The following is a 21,355-nucleotide window of genomic DNA, read 5'->3' on the forward strand; positions in this document are numbered from 1 at the left end:
AATTATAAATGAATTATAAATTAAAAATATATATATATATATATATATATATATATTTCTCAATTATTTTATATTTTTTTACATTAAATATAATTACAAATGAATTATAAATTTAAAAAATATATATATATTTCTCAATTATTTTATTTTATTTTATATTTTTTTACATTAAAAAAATCTTTTTAATAATTAAAAACTTAAGCTGTCACTTATAAATTTTAAGATATTCATATAAATTGGTCGAAATTTTCTAAATCATCACCCTAATATAAATTGAAAAAAATTTGACATACATATATCAAGTTTTGATTTTTTTAAATAGAACATCACATAAATCGGGTCTTATTCAATGAACTAACCTTGTTTTGCGTTCACTTTCCCAAACTAACCTAGTTTGTTCATTTATTCCCAAACTAACCTAGTTACTATTCAAACTCATATTTTTTTTTTTTAACATTTCAAATTTAAATTATTATTTATATAAACTAAATTATTTATATTTTGATATATATTTTAAATTATTATTTTTATAAATTTGATTATTTATATTTTGATATATAATTTAAATTATTTTTTTATAAATTTAATTATTTATATTTTAATATAAATATATATATATATATATATATTTACATTTCAATTCTCATTTATATTTTCCTTTAGTATTCTAATAAATAATTGATAAATACTAATAAATTTAAAATATTTTAACTATAATAATATAATAATTAAATATTCTTAAAAACTATTACAATCATCATTTATCTAAATTATTGACGATTTTGCTTAGGACAACGTTGGCTACGTCTCGTATGACATTCTTGGCCACACCTCCCACAAATGATGGTTCTTCGTGGGTTATCCATTTCGGTTCGAATACGCTGGCTTTGACCTCGTTGGTTTTTCTTCTTTCTCAAATTTTCATTGGGAACAAGATTACCATATTTCTCCCAATCACGTGCTATTGGAAACGTCCAATATGATTCATTAGGTATGGGGTGAAAATCATACTGCCACATCTCAGAAAGTGTTGTTAGATTGTGATATGTATCGATGTATTTAACCCAATCGAGATTGCACACTATACAACCAGCAACTATATGTGAACATGGAGAGTGATATCGGTACCATTTTCCACAAGAACAAAAACCTTTACATAGGTCATTGATATGTTTGTTGCCACCTTTCCAAAAACCATTATTAGTTCTGTAACGTGCAGTAGTCACCTCAAAGATTCTAGTTTGCTCATTGTGTGGAATAACTGTGTGTGCTGATACCTTGCTTTCGATATTTTCAAATGATTTTTCTTGACATATTGCAATAAGTATGCCCATTTTGAAGATCATTCAAAGTTTGAGTACGCCTTTCTGCAACAAGTTTTACAGAGCGATAATATATATATTCCACCATTGACGTGATCGGAAGAAAACGAGCAGACCTTAAGATACCATTGAAACTTTTCGACCATATTCCACCATTCCCGCTATATATTCCTTTCAAGAACGTACCATCAATACTGATAACTGGCCGAGCATGTTGCCACCCATCAGCTATCGGTTTGAATGCCCACCATACACGCTTAAACACCGACGTGTGGAGTTTTGTAACATCGACCACAACTTCAATCGAAGCACTCGTGCCTGGATTAAAATGCATCAAAGCACTTAAAAATTTAGGAAGTTTAGAATAAGAGATCGTCCAATCACCATACACCTCCGATATTCCCTTTTGTTTTGCCAACCAAGCCTTCTTGTAGCTAACATGATGTTTATACATTGCCAGTATTTGATTCCTTATGTTATTCACTTTCAAGTATGGCCCCTCCATTATCTAAATATGCAAATTTAAAATAATAAATAGCAACTCAAAAATATGTAAAAGATCAACAATATTAAATATCAAAAATATTCTTACTTGTTGCTTTATAACACTTCCAATCATTTTTGAACTAAGTTTCTTGTGGTCTCTTTGGATTGTTCTCAAAAGGCAATTATGTTGAGCAGGAAGTTTAGTGATTTGAAAGTATCCAGATCGCTTACTTTTTATAACTCGAATTTTCCACGGACATGTAACTATAGTACATTTTGCCTCATAAAGCACCGTAGTGCTCTTTAAAACATGATAATTTCTTGATTCTCTTATGTGGCTTGATTTTATTGCATCTATTGCAGTTTGTTTATCTACAAAACATTGACCTTCAAAAAGATCATTGTTAAGCGAATTAAAATTAGGAAAATGACCTAAATTATTCATGGCAACGTTGTTGAGGATCTCCTCTGTTATAAACCATGCCACATTAGGAATATGTCCATCCATATTTGTTGGGTCATTAGTCTGAATATTCTCTTCTTCACCGTCACTATTACTTGTTGAATCCGAGTCCTCTGCATTGTAATCACTATCACTTTCATCGCTTTCCATCTCCGGGTTTAAATTAAATCCATCAGTTTCACTTAAATTGTAAAGTGCATTAGATCTTGTCACTCCATCATTAATAATTTCTTCCATCTGAATTTGTTGTGACTCATGAAAACTTGACGAGAAATCAATTCTTGTTTCATTAGTTTGACTAGGACCAACATCAGTATATTGTGTTTGGAAAAGATTATAATCACCATAATTAGAGTAATTGCCTCCTTTGTTTGAATTTTCCATCTACAAAAATACAATAATAATCATTATTAGTTATAAGTATTAAATAAATTTAAAAACACATAAACAACTAAAAGTTAGAGAGAAGAACATCTTTGTTTGTTTGCTTTCTTGTTTTCTTGTTTGCTTTTTTTTTTTGTTAATATTCTTATGTAACGATTTAATATTTTCATTGCACTACATTAATTACATAGCACATAACCACCACATTTAATGTTCCTACTAACCAACTAATATATTTAATGATTCATTAACCTTCCTACTAACCAACTAACATATTTAATGATTCATTAATTTAACACATATTTTTTTACAACCTTTAAGTTAGGAAGACAACACATTAAAAATTGATAAAATTTTTATTGTAAAATTATATCACAATCAAAAGTTGTCAAAATTATTTTAATAAAAGACAACCCAATAAATATAAATAATAATTTAAATGAAAAGTTGTCAAAATTATTTTAATAAAAGACAGCCCAATAAATATAAATAATAATTTGAATAGTAAAAAAAAATTTATGGGATGAAAATCATACTTCCACATATATATATATATATGTGTAAATATATATATATATATAATAATAAATTTGAAATATAAATATATATATATATATTTATATTAAAATATAAATAATTAAATTTATAAAAAAATAATTTAAAATAATCAAATTTATAAAAATAATAATTTAAAATATATATCAAAATATAAATAATTTAATTTATATAAATAATAATTTAAATTTGAAAAAAAAAAAACTGAGTTTGAATAGTAAACTAAGTTAGTTTGGGAATAAATGAACAAACTAGGTTAGTTTGGGAAAAGTGAACGCCAAACAAGGTTAGTTTGTGAAATTGTTCCTTATTCAATATTATAGATTAGTGAGATACGATGTGACATTAGACATGGAAAATTTCCGGGTTTCAGGGGATCCGAACCGGACTCGAAGTTGGCCCGAAAAAATTGGATTATTAAATTATCCAAAATATCGGTTCGGAACAGATGGGTATCCGGATTCGATTTTTATTTATTTTTAGTTATTTAACTCATTTTAACTTATTAAAATATTTTTAATTTTTATCTATATTTTAAACTTAATTTAAATTAAATTGAACAAAATTTTAATATTTTAAAATATTTTATATTATTAATGGATAAAAAAAATTAATTCATGTGTATTAAGCTTTGAAAAATTACTTAATAAAATATTATATAATATAAAATAAAACATCAATCATATATTATATAATATATAAATAGATAAAATTTAAATATATATATATATATATTAAAAAAATGGGAACCAGGTTCAAAATTAATTGTCTCTATATATTGTATCTCTTCTTCCTTCTTCCTCAGAATTGAACGCAAACTGACCCGAAACCGAATCGGAACCACCGATTGGTTTCGACCCGAAATTACTCAAAACCGAAAATTAAATGAATTATCCGAACCAAATTCGGTTCCTTCGGGTACCCGACCCGACGGGACAACATTGCCATGCCTATGTGTCGCAACATTTTAAAATGGGAACTTACTATTTTAGTTTACATGGAAAATTACTATTTTAATTTCATTAAATATACAATTATAATGATTTATAAATAAAAAATATAAATATATCTCATTTAAAGATTTTTATAGTTACTTACATTAAAAAAATTCTTTATAATAATTAAAAAGTTTACCTGTCGGTAAATTTTAATATAATCGTACAAAACTTTTTAACCCATCAACCTAATATTAATCGAAAAATATTTGATCTTTAAGACTTGATATAAAAGGTTTGATTTATTGGGTTGAACATAGCATAAATCCACGAGAAATTACTATTTTAATTTTATTAAATATAAAATTACACATTAATTATAAATTTAAAATATATGTTTATCATTTAAAGGTTTTTATAATTTCTTATATTAAAATAAATTTTTATAACAGTTAAAAGTTTAACCAGTCACTTCTAAATTTTAAGATATTCATAAATTGATCAAACTTTCTAAGTTATCAACCTATTTATAAATGAAAAATAGTTGATAGATAAGACTGAATATAAAAAAGTTTGATTTATTGGGTGAACATAACATAAATCATCCGCGCTTGAAATCCTATTAATATTAGAGATTTGGTTTCAGGTTTTCATATAGGCTAAGAATGAAGATAAGTGAGGGACGTCAGCCTAGCCTACACACATGTTAAGATGAGAATTTACTATTTTAGTTTCATTAAATATATAATTTAATTATAAATTTAATATATACATATATATATATATATATATATATATATATATATATATATATATATATATATATCATTTAAATTTTTTTATGTTTATTACATAAAAAAATCTTAATATCAATTAAAAAAGCTTAAACAGACACTTGTAAATTTTAAGATATTCATATAAATTGATGAAACTTTCTAACCCATTAACCTAATATAAATCAAAAAATATTTGATTTGCAAGACTAAATATAAAAAGTTTGATTTATTAGCTCAGGTATGAAGGGACTGTTTCGGTTGGCTTTGAAAATAAAAATAGAGGGTGCAGCCAAAGATCGGAAAGACGCTTCAATTCAAATAGTTGAATAGAAGAGTACGATCAGGTGAAGTTTTCATAACCGACACAATATAGATCGGGCCTGCTTCCCATTCATTTATATTAAAGGATGTTTGACAATGGGTTTGAGTCAGTCATAGAAAAACTTCATTTTCTCGATCTTGATTCGCATAGAAATTCCGGAACTATGATCCTAGTTGAATCGGAGAGACCCGAATCCAAGCGTGCGTCATCTCTTGTCTGAATTGAAGGCATCTCTCCACCTCTTCATATGCACCTCCCATCTCCCATCTCCCATTAGTCATTTCTCCGAACTCTTCTGGTCTGGTCGAAGGATATCGAGATTGGGTTGGTGTTCAGTCTACTTATTCTTCAAGCTTGAAAAGTCTCTCCATGCAATTCATGATGATGCGCTTTGTTGGGCGTTCTAAACACTTTGGGGCTGAGGCAGTTTACACAGCCTGTTATTTGGTTCATAGGTGTCCATTGAAAATGAATCATTCTTATAAATTCTCCGCCTATTGACCCTTACAAGAGAGCTAAGCCTTACATGTTCCTAATATTGGAGAGTTTCCAGTAGAACAGTATGTCCCCCTTATTTCTTATAGATTATCCGCCTATTGACCCTTACAAGAGAGCTAAGCCTTACATGCTCCTGATATTGGAGAGTTTCCAGTAGAACAGTATGTCCCCCTTATTTCTTATAGATTATCCGCCTATTGAACCTTACAAGAGAGCTAAGCCTTACATGCTCCTGATATTGGAGAATTTCCAGTAGAACAGTATGTCCCCCTTATTCCTGACATACTATGGTTCATTTACCTTGTTCTCAAGAGAAGGGAGTGTCTCAGCCCACATGGCTCCATTATCACTTGGGAGGACTCAAAAGTTACTGCATGGATCGGGATTCTTTGTTTTCCTTTAAATAACATTTAAGATCAAACGGAGCTCGATTAGTTTCTGCTAGACAAGAAATGAAGAACATAACCAATACAGGGAACAAGGTCATACCAGACAGCGATTCTTTCAAGCGAGAAACAGGCTGGGCCGTCGGGCTTTTCTTGACTTTCAAGGTCTAGTCTACTGGTAAGGAGTTCAAAGCTGACGTGATCATCCTTCTACTCATGTCAAAGCAGAGTTTCCGTAACCAGTTGCGGAAAATCGTCTTAACTTCATAGGGGTAATGAATGGAAAACTTCTTTACAAACTCCAAATCACATCTCATACATCTTCTCTTACATCAGAGGAGTCAAGGCAATAATGATTCATCCAACTCCTGACAATGACAAAGGCTTGCGAAACAAAGTAGGGCCTTAAGAATTGATCATTGAATAATTCGGTCAAAAGCCGCCTCTATAGCCTTCCCTCTCCATCCACCTTGTTGGGTTGGGAGTCCGGATCTAAAGACCTTGGGAAATGCACAAATCGTTCCGACCTTCCTTACATGTCCTTTTAGGGTGACCAGCATGTTAGGATTTGTATCTCCTAAATCTGACCATCTTGAAACAATCTATAAAAATGCAAGAAAGAAGAAGAACACAAGAAGACACAGATTTATAGTGGTTCACTCAAATTGAGCTACGTCCATTTCAACCACCATCAGATTTCACTATGAAGAAGAAGAAGGAATACATAGTTTTTGCCTCACACTTTATCTCTCTAGAATTATGTCTTTCACTTGTAAACCCTTAATAATCACATATTTATAGGGTAAACATTCAGGTAATAAACCTAAATAATTCTTAGTCAGACTCAAGCCCAAAACTAAATACAAACCCAATAAACTCTAATTAACAATGTAGAGTTTATTATAAGTGTATGCTCCATAACTCAATAATTTCCCACTTGGAGACTAACTTCATCATCTCTCGATCGGTAGTGGCTTTCCATCCAGTGTCTTAACGAAGAAGACCAACTGAAGTTGCACACAACTTCATTTTCTCATTTGTCACAACTTTTGTCAACATATCAGCTGGATTCTCACTCCCAAGAATCTTCTCAAGAGATAATACTCCATCTTCTAAAGCTGATCAGATTAAATGATAACAAACCTATATATGCTTCGTCCTGCCATGATAAATAAGATTCTTTGCCAAATGAATGACACTCTGACTTTCGCATCGCAACACACTTCCCTCGTAGTCTTGACCCAATTCTCGCAAAAAGGGTTGTAACCACATCATCTCCTTAGCAACCTCTATCACAACAACTTACTTTGCCTCACAACTAGAAAGTACAACAATCTTCTACAATTTTGAAACCCAACTAATTGTAGTACTTCCTAGAGTATAAATGTACATTGTTGTGTCATTCATACTATCAACATCAGCACCATTGTCAGCATCAACATATCCTTCCAAACCCATATTAGACTTTCGAAAACACAAAGCGAGACTAGTACTTCCTATTAAGTATCGTAGTATCCACTTTACTGGTTCCCAATGTTGTCTACCCGGGTTGCTCATTAATCTGCTAACAACTCCCACTGCATGTTCTATGTCTGGTCTTGTGCAAACCATCACATACATAATACAACCAATGACAGAGGCATACGAAACAATGACCATGTAAATTTTCTCCTCCTTTATTGAAGACGACTGATTTTTAGATAGTCTGAAGTGACTAGCTAAGAGGGTAGTAACTGGTTTTGCATCATACAAGTTAAACCTGCTAAGAACTTTCTTCACATATTCTTCTTGTGAAAGCTTGAGAACTTCTTCATCCCTGAAAATTCTCATACAAGGATTTGTTTTGCAACACCCAAATATTTCATTGCAAACTTTTTCAGACAACTCTTTCTTGAGCTTGTTAATCTCATACAAGTTTTCTTTAGCAATCAACATGTCATCAACGTATAAGAGTAGAATAATGTACGATTTATCAAACATTTTGATATAGCAGCAATGATCAACTTCACACCTCAAAAAATTGTTACTTTTCATGAAGCTATCGAACTTCTTGTACCATTGTCTTGGAGTCTGTTTCAAACCATACAGACTCTTCTGAAACATACATACAAGCTCATCTTTTCCTTTGATTTCAAATTTTTCTGGTTGTCGCATATAAATCTCTTCATCTAAATCACCATGAAGAAAAACAGTTTTGACATCCATTTGTTGAAGATGAAGGTCTTCTTTCACAACCAAACTCAAAATAGTTCTGATTGTCATCAATTTAACTACTAGAGAGAAGATCTCATTGTAGTCAATACATTCTTTCTGTTGAAATCCTTTCACAAACAATCTTGTCTTGTACCTCATGGTTTTATCATGTTCTTCTTTAATCCTGAAGATCCATTTGTTGTGAAGTGCTTTCTTTCCCTTTGGTAGCTCAGTGAGCTCCCAAGTCTGATTCAACGTCAAAGAGTCCATCTCATCTTTCATCACAAACTCCCACTTAACCGATTCATCAGATTGTATTGCTTCCTCATAGCATTTAGGCTCACCTCTATCTGTCAACAATATATAGTTTAGAGATGGAGACCACCTCTCGAATGATTTTCGATTTCTTGATGATCTTCTCAACTGTATAACCGGTGTTTGCTGATTTTCCTCTGGGGCCACGTTCTTAACGGTTTCATCTTCAACAACACATTGTCCTTCTTCGACAGTCGGTATATATATAGCTGAAAATTCTCTCAAATCGATTGTACTAGTCTCTTCCAACTTGGAATCACCATCTGATGTCTTCCCAACACAATATTTGTAGAGAACTGTATCATTGAAGATAATATTTCTGCTACGAATGATCTTCCGATTTTGATTATCCCAGAAACGATAACCAAACTCGATATCACCATAACCAATGAAAAAACATTTATTAAACTTTGGATCAAGCTTGCTCCTATCACATTCATTAATATGAACATATGATAAACAACCAAACACTTTCAAATAAGAAAGGTTTATCTTTTTATTGCTCCAGGCTTCTTCAAGAATTCTGAATTCAAGAGGAACAGATGATCCTCTGTTTATCAAATAGGCATCAGTATTAATAACTTTTGCCTAGAAGGTTTTAGGCAGCCCTGCATGCAATCTCATACTTCTAGCACGCTCGTTCAATGTTTGATTCATTCGTTCAGCTACTCCATTCTCTTGAGGCGTTCGAGGAACAATCTTCACCATACTGATCCCATTCACAACACAATACTCTTTGAAATCTGAATTGATATATTTACCTCCGTTGTCAGATCTCAAGCACTTAACTTTCTGATTTGTTTCATTTTCAACCAAAGTCTTCCATTTCTTAAAAATAGAAAATACTTCAGACTTGTGCTTCATAAAATATACTCATACCTTTCTTGTCGAATCATCTATAAACGTCACGTAGTATTGTGATCCGCCAATAGAAGAAATATGTGCAGGTCCTCACACATCAGTGTGTACCAACTCTAGCCTTTCTTTCTTGAGATCCTTCCCAATCTTTAAGAAACTCACCCGTTTCTGTTTTCCAAGAATACAATTTTCACATAACTGATATTTAACAGACTTCAGTTCTGGAATTTGTCCATTCTTCAAAAGAATTTTTATCCCTCTTTCGCTCATATGGCCTAACCTGCAATGCCATAGCTCACTGTTTTTCGAGTCATAAACTACAACAGCAACTGTTTCTCTACAAGTTAAAGTCGTGTATAACGTTCCAGTTTTGTGACCTCGAGCAACAACTATTGCTCCTTTAGTCACCTTCCATGCACTATTTTCACAAATGAAATTGTGACCTTCTTCATCAAATTGTGTAACAGAAATCATATTGCACATTAAACCTGGAATGTGTTTCATCTTATTAATCTTCCAAACAGAACCATTTGCCATTTTCAATTTGATGTCCCCCATTCCAACAATATCCAGTGACTCACCCTCTGCAAGATACACTTTCCCACAGTTTCCAGCCACATAATTTTCCATTAATTCTTTGTGGGCAGTGGTGTGGAAAAACGCTCCCGAGTCAAAAATCCATGAATCTATCAAGCTATCAACAGACATAAGTAATGCATTAGTGACAGTTTCTGTAATAACATCGACTGCATCAATTTTATCATCACTGTTTCTCTTCGGTGCTTTGAAGTTCCTCTTCAAATGACCCTGTTTACCACAATTCCAGCACTCAAATATCCGCCCAGACTTGGACTGACTCCTCCTGCTCCTCGACATAGATTTGCTCTTACCTCGGTTGAAATTTCTATCATTACCTCTGCTCCTATTTTCCACATTCAGAGCAAAACCTTTGAACGTTTCACCAGAATCAATTTTACGAACCTCTTCAGCAAGAATATGATCTTTAACTTCAACAAATTTCAGTTTAGCATTTCTAACTAAATTACTAATTGCTGCCCTCATAGGTTCCCAGCTATTTGGTAGAGATGCTAACAAGGTCAGGGCACTAACTTCATCCCCAAAATCAATCTCAACAGATAGCAATTGATTCACAATTGTATTGAATTCATTCAAATGAGTAGTGACAGAAGTACCATCAACCATTCTTAAGTAAAAGAGTCTTTTCATTAAGTGTACATTGTTGTTAGCAAATGGTTTTTCATACATATCAGAAAGAGAGCTTTCATCAGACCCATGGTGGTCTTCTCCTTTGCTACATTGTGAGTAACCGTCTTGGTTAGCGTCAATCAGACAACTCCCAAAACCTGTCTATCAAGGAGTTTCCATTTAGCTTCATCCATCTTCTCTGGTTTCTCACTCAAAGGAATATGAAGCTTCTTTCCATAGAGATAATCTTCAATCTGCATTCTCCAGAAGGCATAATTTGTCCCATCGAATTTTCCAATCCCATGTCCTATACTGTTCTCACTTGCCATTGTTTCCAATGCTCAGATCTAGCCTAGTTGCTATAATACTAGTTGTTAAGATTTGTATCTCCTAAATCCGACCAGCTTAAAACAATCTGTAAAAATGCAAGAAATAAGAACACAAGAAGATACAGATTTATAGTGGTTCACTCAAATTGAGCTACGTCCACTTCAGCCATCACCAGATTTCATTATGAAGAAGAAGGATTACAAAGTTTTTGCCTCACACTTTATCTCTCTAGAATTATGTCTTTCACTTGTAAACCCTTAATAATCACATATTTATAGGGTAAATATTCAGGTAATAAACCTAAATAATTCTTAGTCAGGCTCAACCCCAAAACCAAATACAAACCCAATAAACTCTAATTAACAATGTAGAGTTTATTATAAGTGTAGGCTCCATAACTAAAACGCATCTTTCTTCGACCTTCTTTTCACCTTGCGGTGACAGCACCACATGCTGATTATGAGACAACCTTAGTACGAGAAAGACCTGAAATGGGTGCACGAACGTATAGAAAGATCGCATGATCGGAATAGCTCTTGCTTAATCCGCCTTTTTGTATCCAATCGGTCCGAGAAGATTTCATGTTCAGGATTTTTCACGTGGGTAAGAAAAATCTTACATCGAATAAACTGGAGTACATATAGGATACACAGGTGCTCAAATTTTTCTTCAGATATACCTTTTGTCTTTGCCTTACCCAAAGGATACTGGCTAGCTTGAAAAGAAATTCACTGAAAAGCCATCCATCTCGAATGGGACTGAGGGAAGAAGATCCCGCAAATATTGATGCATGAAAAACTATACTTGCTTGCTTAACCTCTGACTTATATGTCGTTTGAAAGTTGCTTCAAGGATCCAACGAATAGCTAAGGTTTGTTGACTATCCCTGGAATTAGATCTTGGAAATGATCTACTCAAATAGATGCCGATCATAATTTTTTTTTTTTATTCCTGTTCTTGTTCTATGCAAATAAATGAACTAATTGACAATCGAATATTAATTAATATTTGACCAATAATTTATACATATATGTCAACTTAATTTTTGTGTATTTGTTTAACAATTTTTTTTTAATTAGTTGTTTAAAATTATTGTTAATTATTGGATGTATAAATATATTAAATGAAACCATTAATACATTTCCCAACTTAACTTATGTGTATTTGTTTAATAAACAATTTTGTTTAAATTTATTTTTTAATTAGTTGTTTAAAATTATTGTTGAATATTAATTATTGAATATATAAAAGATATTTAAATGAAACCATTAATACATTTCCAATTTATTGGATTTTGGTCTTGGTTTAGTACAACCAATCTAACATAGTCATATTTTAATTTATTGAAAAACCTTGACCCAATCCGATATGAATCACACTTATTAAAATAGAGAGAAATAAAATACAAATGTCCATATCTAATCTTGGCCAATTTGTAGATGGTTTCACAAATTGGACTAAAAAACCTATAAATTGTTGAATTGAAGAAGATGTTTGAAAGATAAATAATCAACTTTTACACAAATAAATTTCCCTAAGAGGTTACAAATGACCAGATATCTGCATTAAGATTCTCTTAGTTTATCACCATTTAAGACATTGTTCTTCATTCATATAAACAATTATTGGATATTCTTGTTGTATTGTTAATATTTGCAAATTGGTTTTTCCTTTTTAACATCTTATTTGTTTGATTTTTTAAATTATAACAGTTTTTTGACATGAACTTATTCTCGAGGTGGCAATCTCGATTCCTCTTCGTTATTACCCTTTTAATCAGTAAATCGAATTTGAAACTTTAGTCTTTTAAGCAACCATTCTAAATAGAGTGAGAAATTGAGAATCAAATTTGAAACTACCTACCTACGGCAGGGAACCATACAAAGTAGAAGAGTTTATTTCATCTTAACAATGTATTTTGTCACTAAATATGTAAATATTTTCTGATCATGATATGCATCCCAAATGTTTTGACAACAAAAAGCTTCACCATTACATTGGGCAAAAGTTCGTTTCATATAAATGAGCTTCTAAATGAACATAATTTGGACAATGAGAAAGAACGGATAAGACAAAGCAAACAATTCAGAACCATGGACATACAAAAGAAATGAATGACAAGCTAAATCTTATTTAGTAATAGATCTGAATATTTAGTTGTTCAAGAAGACAATCAATTCAGAAAACATATGACATAAATGTATTATTCTGGGCAAGTACTACAGATTCAAGAACAAATACACCATCACCACATTACAAGTACTTATAGTTGGCCAAAAGATGATTCTAAGCCAAAATCCATAAAATGCAATTTCAAAAATAGCAGCAATTGTCTATGCTAATTAAGCACACACAATTGAATGTCAAAATTGTGGAAAGTGATCTTGATGATCAAGATGAAATCTAATTTCTATCTGACAAGTTTCTTTTCATTTGGCTAATGGGGAGGCTGCAGATTCAACAATCCTTTAAACAGGCCTTCCAATGAACAAACAACCTTCTCATCAACAAGGGAAGAAGAATCTCAATGATTTGCAAAACAACGCGTGTACAAAATTAAGGCAGACATGTTCTTCAACACAAAATATCTTAACAACAACCATTTGATGAAAATTAAATTCTGCCCAGATTAGTAGATTTCTGTATATTATCAAGGCAACCATGTTCTTGAACCAAAACAAATCTAGAAACTCAACATATCATAATCAGAGTAAATAACAGCTAGAATTGCAGATGATGCTAACAAACAATTAAAGAAGAATAAACCAGCTAAAGCTCCATAATAAGTTGAGTTCAATTTCAAGGTAAAAAAACATACAATTTCCCCAAGTTTTACTACTAACAAAATATAACTTTCGCAAAGTTCAAATGATCTTACCTTATGTGTTAAGGATGGAGAATCAAAGTTACACATATAATCAATCAATCTCACTACCAGCTAGAAGGCCAGTACATGTGAATTGTGTATCCAGTCTTCCAATTATCTAAGAATATAACTTTCTTCACTGACCAGAAAGAAACCGCAATCGCAAACAACATCACTGTGCGCTGCAAGTTCGCATTCCTCGCCTTTACTAGAAGATGAACTACAAGTGCAAGCAACAATCCGACAACCGTATACAAAAACCCAACTGAAAATCCCTCTGCTCCCAGTTGCATTCCAGTTCCTTTGTAAAAGAAGACCAACTTGTTTGGATCGTTTCTGTCCGTCATAAACATAGGCATCTTCCTAATTATATTGTGCATTGTTCCAGAAACACTGAAGAAATAGACGAAAACCGCCCCTCCCATCCATAGTTTTTTGCTGTGTAGAATAGTTTCCCCTGCAATAAACTTTTTCACAGCAAAAGGGAAACAAATTAACAGAGCAACTATGATGAAAACTACTTGTTTCTTGGAAAGAACCGGCGGACGATGAAGTGGGCCAACAATGAGATTCGTCTTCGATTCAACGAATTGAACCATGGCATCAGCAAGTCTAGAGAATTCGCCAGCGTCCATTTGGAAAGAATCGTCCTTTAGACTAACAGCAGTTGGAGGGACGATGCGGATGTGGGGAAGTGAATTGACGCCGAATTTAGCGAAGGTGGATTGGGATTCTTTAAACTCTATCGTACAGAAGAAGAGTTTAGATCTAGATGATGGATTGTCTTTGTTGTTCTCGATGAAGGAGGATGATAGTAGATCGAATTCTTTTAACAGACTTTTGAGATGAAGTTCGGCCTTGTCGTGGAGCTGAAGGGCATCGAAGAAGATGATGAGAGAGTAAGATCGGGGGGTTTTGGAGGAGAGGAATTGGGAGATGAGGTGGTCATTGAGGTGGATTACGCCGGTTTCAGATTGGGATTGACGGTAGAGGAGATCGGAAACTAGATCGTCGTCGGAGCAGGAGGAGGTTGTGAAGAGAGTGATGAAGGAGAAGAGGATGATTAGGAGAGAGAAAAGATGCGACATTGCAGCTGCAGCCATAGCCAATGGTTGAAGATCTTCCGGTCGAGACGACTTCTATGAGATTCAGACCTGAAGAAGAAGAAGAAGACTTAAGGCGAATTTACTAAACAAGGGCTATTAATAAATGGGCTGATTTTTCATATTATTTAATCTTAATAAAATTAATAAATAAAATCAAACATAAATAAACTTTTAGTGTATAAGTTGAATAATGTGAGTCAAATAAAGATAATAAGCTTAAACGATTAAGTATCAAATTCATTTAGTGTTATTGTGAGTTTCGAAGACCATATTCAATTTTAATTTATGCTTAAAAATTTATAGAATGTCTCATTTTGAATAATAATATTATCTATAATATTAAATATTGATTATAATATTAAATATTGGTTAGACACAATTTATTAGAATAATTAAAATGTCAAAGATTTTGTTTTCCTGAAAAAGGAAAACTAAAGAAGTTGTATGTTTCCCTTCATTGATTTTATTAAACTTATTATTATCCTAATTCGTACTACGTGAGGCCTAGGTCTCTCGAGCATGCCGCAAGGAAAAGACCCTAAGTTAGTTTAGCTCTATCGCCTTCCAGTGCTTATGTCTGCGATCCAGTTATAACTGACCTAATGAATGAAGAAAATTGACTTCCGGAAAGCAGCATTTAGGTGCATGATAGAACATAGAAGATAGTTGAAAAACATACCGGAGGAAAACTAAAGTTCTGAGCTTATTTCGTGTTCGATCAAGATCCAATTGATAAAGACACTTTTCCTTCCATTCCTTACCCAGCAAACGGAAGCCATGAACCTGCACTTAGAGTTTGTCAAGAAAACACTTACAATTTACTTACAACACTTGCTTCATTATCAGTGGTTCTGAAAGAATGATTAATTTTAGAGGACATGCGGGGAGAGGTCTTGGGCTAGGGGCGAACGGGACTCAGGAAGCGGAAGATCCTGAATTTGAGAGAGTATCAAATGGTGCTTTATTTTAGTATTGTAAATTTTAACAAAGGGAAAGAGACAACAACCAATAATAGGCCAAGTGTAGGTTATTATAGAGTTCTAGTTTCTGGTACTTCCCGGCTTGTCTTTCTAGTGTGCAACGAAAGGGAAAAGCATCAGTCACATCCCGGGACTCCTATCTGAATGGGGTATAGTGTTACGATGCCACTCAACTCAAGCTACCCTAACATCTTACATTCTTCGCACTTTACCTAATTGTTCAGTTCTAACTGACGTTTCCACCAAACTCCTAATTCGAGGGATCGCCCTCACATTCCAAGATTTCGTTTTTTTCTTAATCATCATTTTTCCTTAAGAATTTTTTTTTGAGAGAATTTTCATGAAAAATAAAAGAAATATCGGTTCGACATATTAACTTTCTAAATTCAAAAAGAAAATTATAACGACTCGGCATTTTAACTTTCTAATTTTTTTTAAAAAAATTTATCCTTTCAATACGTTGTAAGTGATAAATAATAAAATATATTTTTTAAAATAAATAAATATTAAAATTAAAATTCAGAACTAAAAATAATAGAATTGAGAATTATAAGATCACATTTTAATTGGAATTACAATTTCAATTATAATTTTTAATCTTAAATAATCTAATAAATATAAGAATTGAAATTACACCCCAATTTGAATTTGAATTTGAATTTGAATTGAACTTCTAATTCTAAAATTACTACTCATAAAAACTGAAATTGAAATTTAAATTGATAAAAGTAATTGATTTTAGTAATCATCTCTATTCTCTATTAGTTAGGCTAGATTTTAGTTATATTTTTCTTTTACTAATTAGTTTTTTAATTAGTTATTAGTTAGGAATTTAGTTAACTATTAGTTAGGAATTCAGTTATGCTTTTCATAAGTATAAAATATGTTTCTAAATCAACAAATTAATAATAACAAATCATTCATCTTATAATTCTTTTTTCTATTTACATCAAGAACAATAATCAACTTGTTCTTCATATAATTCAACTTGGTATCAGAGCAGTAAGGGAGGACTCCCACAATAACAATGGAAGGCAACAATCAAGTGCTTCCAAATATTCCAGTAAGTATAAAATTAGATATCAATAATTTCACTTACTGGCGATCTCAGGTTATGCCAATCTTGGAGAGTTATAATTTTCTGGATCTGGTAGAAAGAACCCTAAAAGCCCCTCCTAAGTTTGTCAAATCAAGGAACACCGAATCAGTGATAGTCGAAATCTTCAACCCAGACTACAAATCATGGCGAATTAGAGATCAAAGAGCACTCACTTGGCTTTTCTCAACACTATCGGATCAGATCAGACAACAATGTTCAAGATGCACCTCCTCACAAGAACTCTGGATGAATCTGCATAACACATATGCGACACAATCTAAAAGTAGACTGTTACAATTGCGTAATCAACTTCACAATGCTCATAAAGGCTCTCGTCCACTACACAACTTTATTCAAGAACTCAAAAACATAGCAGATTCATTAATGGCTGCAGGACAAGAAATATCAGATCAAGATCTACAACTACAACTTTTGAATGGACTTCCCGAAGAGTATGAATCGATGATATGCACTCTAACATCGGTTAAAGATGTATCGTTTAATGAGATGACCATTATACTTCTTAACCATGAAAACCGGCTGAATTTCAAACAGAAGAGTTTTGGAAATATTTCATCTTCTTCTTCTGTTAATGTGGCTTACCGTGGAAAGAGAGAGAATGCCCACCACCTGCAAACTTTAATTCTTCCAGTCATCCATCACCTCCTTCTAATCACGCCTATGGCCCACCATCATCCACCTACCCCACTAAAAGTAATTTTGTTACTGATCCACTGTCTAACAAACCAGTAGCAACTCAAAGTTCTAATTCTAAAATTAATTTTGGGTCTGTAAGTATGAAAATTTGACTTACCCAATTTGCAAAATAATACTATTATGTTTAATAATATTAAAATAATATTTTGGATTTTTATATTCAAAATAACTTGAAAGAAGGAATTAAAACCTAATTAAGGATTAATTATTGTGATAATTAAACCTTAATTAAGAAAACTTTTCAAAATTCCAAAAATAATTTGAGGATAAAATATTTGTATATATTTTATCTAAATTAGACCAAGGAAGGGGTTAAAAATATTTAATTATGATTTATCCATGATTTATGTTTAATTCATGACTTAAACCAATTAAATAAAATACCCCAAAATTCCCAAAAATTCCCAAAAAATAAAATATGATCATAATTGTTATTATGATTCTAGAAATATTTTTTGTGATTTTTTTGCGAAAAAATGAATTTAAAAGGAATTAAATTCGAATTTTAATAACCTTTTAAATAAATTAAAATTGCATAATCCTGTGTGGCTGATTTTATGTTTAAACTTTGCAGCAGGATCCTGGACCATCAGATGAGCGCCAGATCTCATACGACAGCCCAGAGCGCGCCAGAAATCCAGCTGTAGCAGAACCACGTGCGCGCGCCCGCACCGGATCAACTAATGGGATGGACTAACCCCGTTAGTCAAGACCGCTGACCGCGGACGGAACGCTGACGGCGTCAGGTGAAACGACGTCGTTTCAGCCGTCTTCTTCGCTGGGACGCAGGGGTCGCCAGAATCGTGACCTCGCCGACGAGTTTCTTCAAGAAGCTCTAACTTCGGCTACATGCGATCAAATCCGTTGATTTTTTCGCCCACGTGATCCCATCGTCAGCGCCTACGTTTCCCCCTTATCTAGAAGCCTTATCTTCCCCGGGATAAGGCTGCCACGAATTAGGGATAAGAATACTAGCGATCAAAGAAAACTCAAATTGGCTTTCTACAGCCGACCTTCGAGCCAAGCTTCGATCCAGGCTTCTGGATCACTTCCAGCAACTCCCAGGAATGATTTTCAGTTGTTGGTATGATTCCAGAAGCTTTGAATATTGATTTGTAATTGAAAATTTAGAATTTCTTTAAAATTTCTTGTTTGATCACTTTGGTCGTGTTCTTATGCTTGATTGTATGATTTCTTTGTACATAATCATTATATATATCATGTGTAAGCTTTTTGTTGAAAAAAAACCGATCAAATCAACCTAGAACAGAATTTTGCAAAAATCAGTTTGAAAATTTGATTTTTTGAAATGTTGTGTTCTTGGTTTAAACTTGGATTTGTTGATCCAGATTATTGTTATATATGTTTATAAACATGTTTGAATCATTTCCAAACAACTGTAATCAAGTTTTGATCATGTTTGATCAAAATTGAAATTTGAGAAAAAAGCTTGAAAATTTGAATTTCAAAACTTTGTGTTCTTGTTTTTAATCTGATTTTGTTGGGTTCAATTAGTTGTATTACATGTTTGTATACATGATTAGATGATTTATAAGTAACTGTAATCATGTTTTGATCATGTTTGATCAAATTGAAATTTGGAAAAAAAGATTAAAAATCTGGATTTTTGAAATTTCATGTTCTTGCTTCTAAGTTGGATTTGTTGATTCAATTAGTAGCTATACATGATTCTTAACATGTAGGGATGAATTCTAAGTAAGTGTTTCACTCTTTTGATCATGTTTGATCAAATTTGGTTTTTGAAAAAAGTTAGATTTTGATTCAATCTTCAAAAACCATTTTAATGATGTAATGATTTTATTGTTTTGGTATGGATCAACTATATTCATCATTTCAAAGCTAATGGAACAAAAATCAGGCCTTGAAATGGCCTAATTTAAAAGATCCCAAAATTTGACCTAGAAATGGTGTTTTAAAATTGATCCTCTTATGATTTTCAAAATCGTGATTTATGTTAGGGCTTTTGTTCTTCATGATCATATGAACCTACTGCAACTTACGGATTGTGATTTGGACATCCCAATCAAAAGTTATGAACTTCTGAAGTTTCGGACCAAAACAAGAACACCAGGCCCTGAAATTTTGCCTTCGGGCCGAGAAAAACAGGCCAGGACCGAGCCGCGCGACCGAGGAAACCGCCCAGGACCGTGCCTCTCGACCGAGAAAGTTGTCTTAGGGCCGACAAAACTAGCCTAGACCTAATTAACCTAGGACAAACCTTTCCACTTGACCTAGGATTGACCTTGACACCTAACCTAGGACTAACAACTAAACCTAGCCTCATCTTAGCCTAGGCCAAACCCTAGCCCTAGCCTAGTATCAAACCCCCACTTAACCTAAGATCGTTATAGCCCTAGGCCTAAGTCCGAACCCTTACTCAAAATTGAATCTCTTCAACCTTACTAAGCCCAAATTGACCAGATCGGACTCGAACCTAGGGTTTAATCCTTAGGTCCGTTTGGTTCCAATTTTCAAAAAATCCAAAACTATTTTGGAACCAAGCCCCCATTTTCTAAAAAATGGTATTTTCAAGGTCATAAAGTAACTCTCAAGATTCTCTGAGATGTTTCCCAAAGCAATTTTTTTTGTTAGGTCTTGTTTGGTTATACTCTCTAACATCTTTTTCTGATATTTTCAGGTTTTGTTAAATCTGAACCCCAACGCAACATGTATACACCTCCTTTAAATAATTTTGTACAATTATTTAAAGTTTATCCTCATTTAGGACCCCTAGATTACTAATAAAGATAAGGAATGTTATAATTAGATTTATAGAAGCCAAACTTTGTCTATTTTAGAAGGATTTTGAAAATCGTCCTTAGGCGGGCGCAGAAGACATAGCGCGAAAGCCCTTTCCCGAGCGTAAACAGATAACAAACCACTTTTTTCAGAAACTCTGGTATAAATACGTTTGTACACGTATCATTTTATTGATTTTCATAAAATCTCTTGGCGACTCTGATTTTCAAATGAATAATCTTTAAATTGATTATGTTTAATTGATTTAAATTGGGCCAGTTTAAATTGTTATTCAGCCTCCTAGATTATTAATGTTTGAACAAAAGATTAATTATTTTACATAATTAATTTATTACTGCTCCAGGTATTCTCAAAATATTTTAAAAATTAAATGTTTCATTTTAAAAGATGCCTGATACGCAAACCAAGGTTGAAATCATTAAACCTCGAGATGCCTCGCGGTAGTCCTTCCATATTGCCACGTGTCTCACAAACACGTGAAAAGCTATGGAACGGGACATAGACCGGGGGGATAAAACGGTGTTACAGGGTCAAATCAATCTGTTCATTCTGGAAATGGGTATACTTCCCGAGACAACAATCGCCCATGGTGTACTTATTGCAACAAAGCTGGTCATCGCTCGGAAAATTGTTTCTATAATCCACCGTGCCATATTTGTAATGTACAAGGACACACTGCACTCAAATGCTCTCGACTTACATCTTCAACAAATTACACCGCCTTTCTAGCAACACCGTCTACTATTGCTGATCCAGCTTGGTATCCTGATTCGGGTG

The 21,355-nt window shown here is 32.8% G+C and overlaps 1 protein-coding gene across 1 annotated transcript; it reads right to left on the bottom strand.

The window, feature by feature from the left end:
• Positions 1-13,788: 13,788 nt before the first annotated feature.
• Positions 13,789-15,064, bottom strand: LOC124942310 (probable dolichyl-diphosphooligosaccharide--protein glycosyltransferase subunit 3B). The gene has a single exon (XM_047482788.1). The coding sequence runs from the start codon at positions 14,996-14,998 to the stop codon at positions 13,961-13,963; it is 1,038 nt and encodes a 345-aa protein (XP_047338744.1). The 5' UTR covers positions 14,999-15,064; the 3' UTR covers positions 13,789-13,960.
• Between the last annotated feature and the right edge of the window lie 6,291 nt (positions 15,065-21,355).

Source organism: Impatiens glandulifera, chromosome 6 (assembly GCF_907164915.1).
Source record: "Impatiens glandulifera chromosome 6, dImpGla2.1, whole genome shotgun sequence".
Classification (NCBI taxonomy): Eukaryota; Viridiplantae; Streptophyta; class Magnoliopsida; order Ericales; family Balsaminaceae; genus Impatiens; species Impatiens glandulifera.

Excerpts from the sequence above, each read along its gene's own strand:
- LOC124942310 (XM_047482788.1), bottom strand. The coding sequence starts at position 14,998 with ATGGCTGCAGCTGCAATGTCGCATCTTTTCTCTCTCCTAATCATCCTC.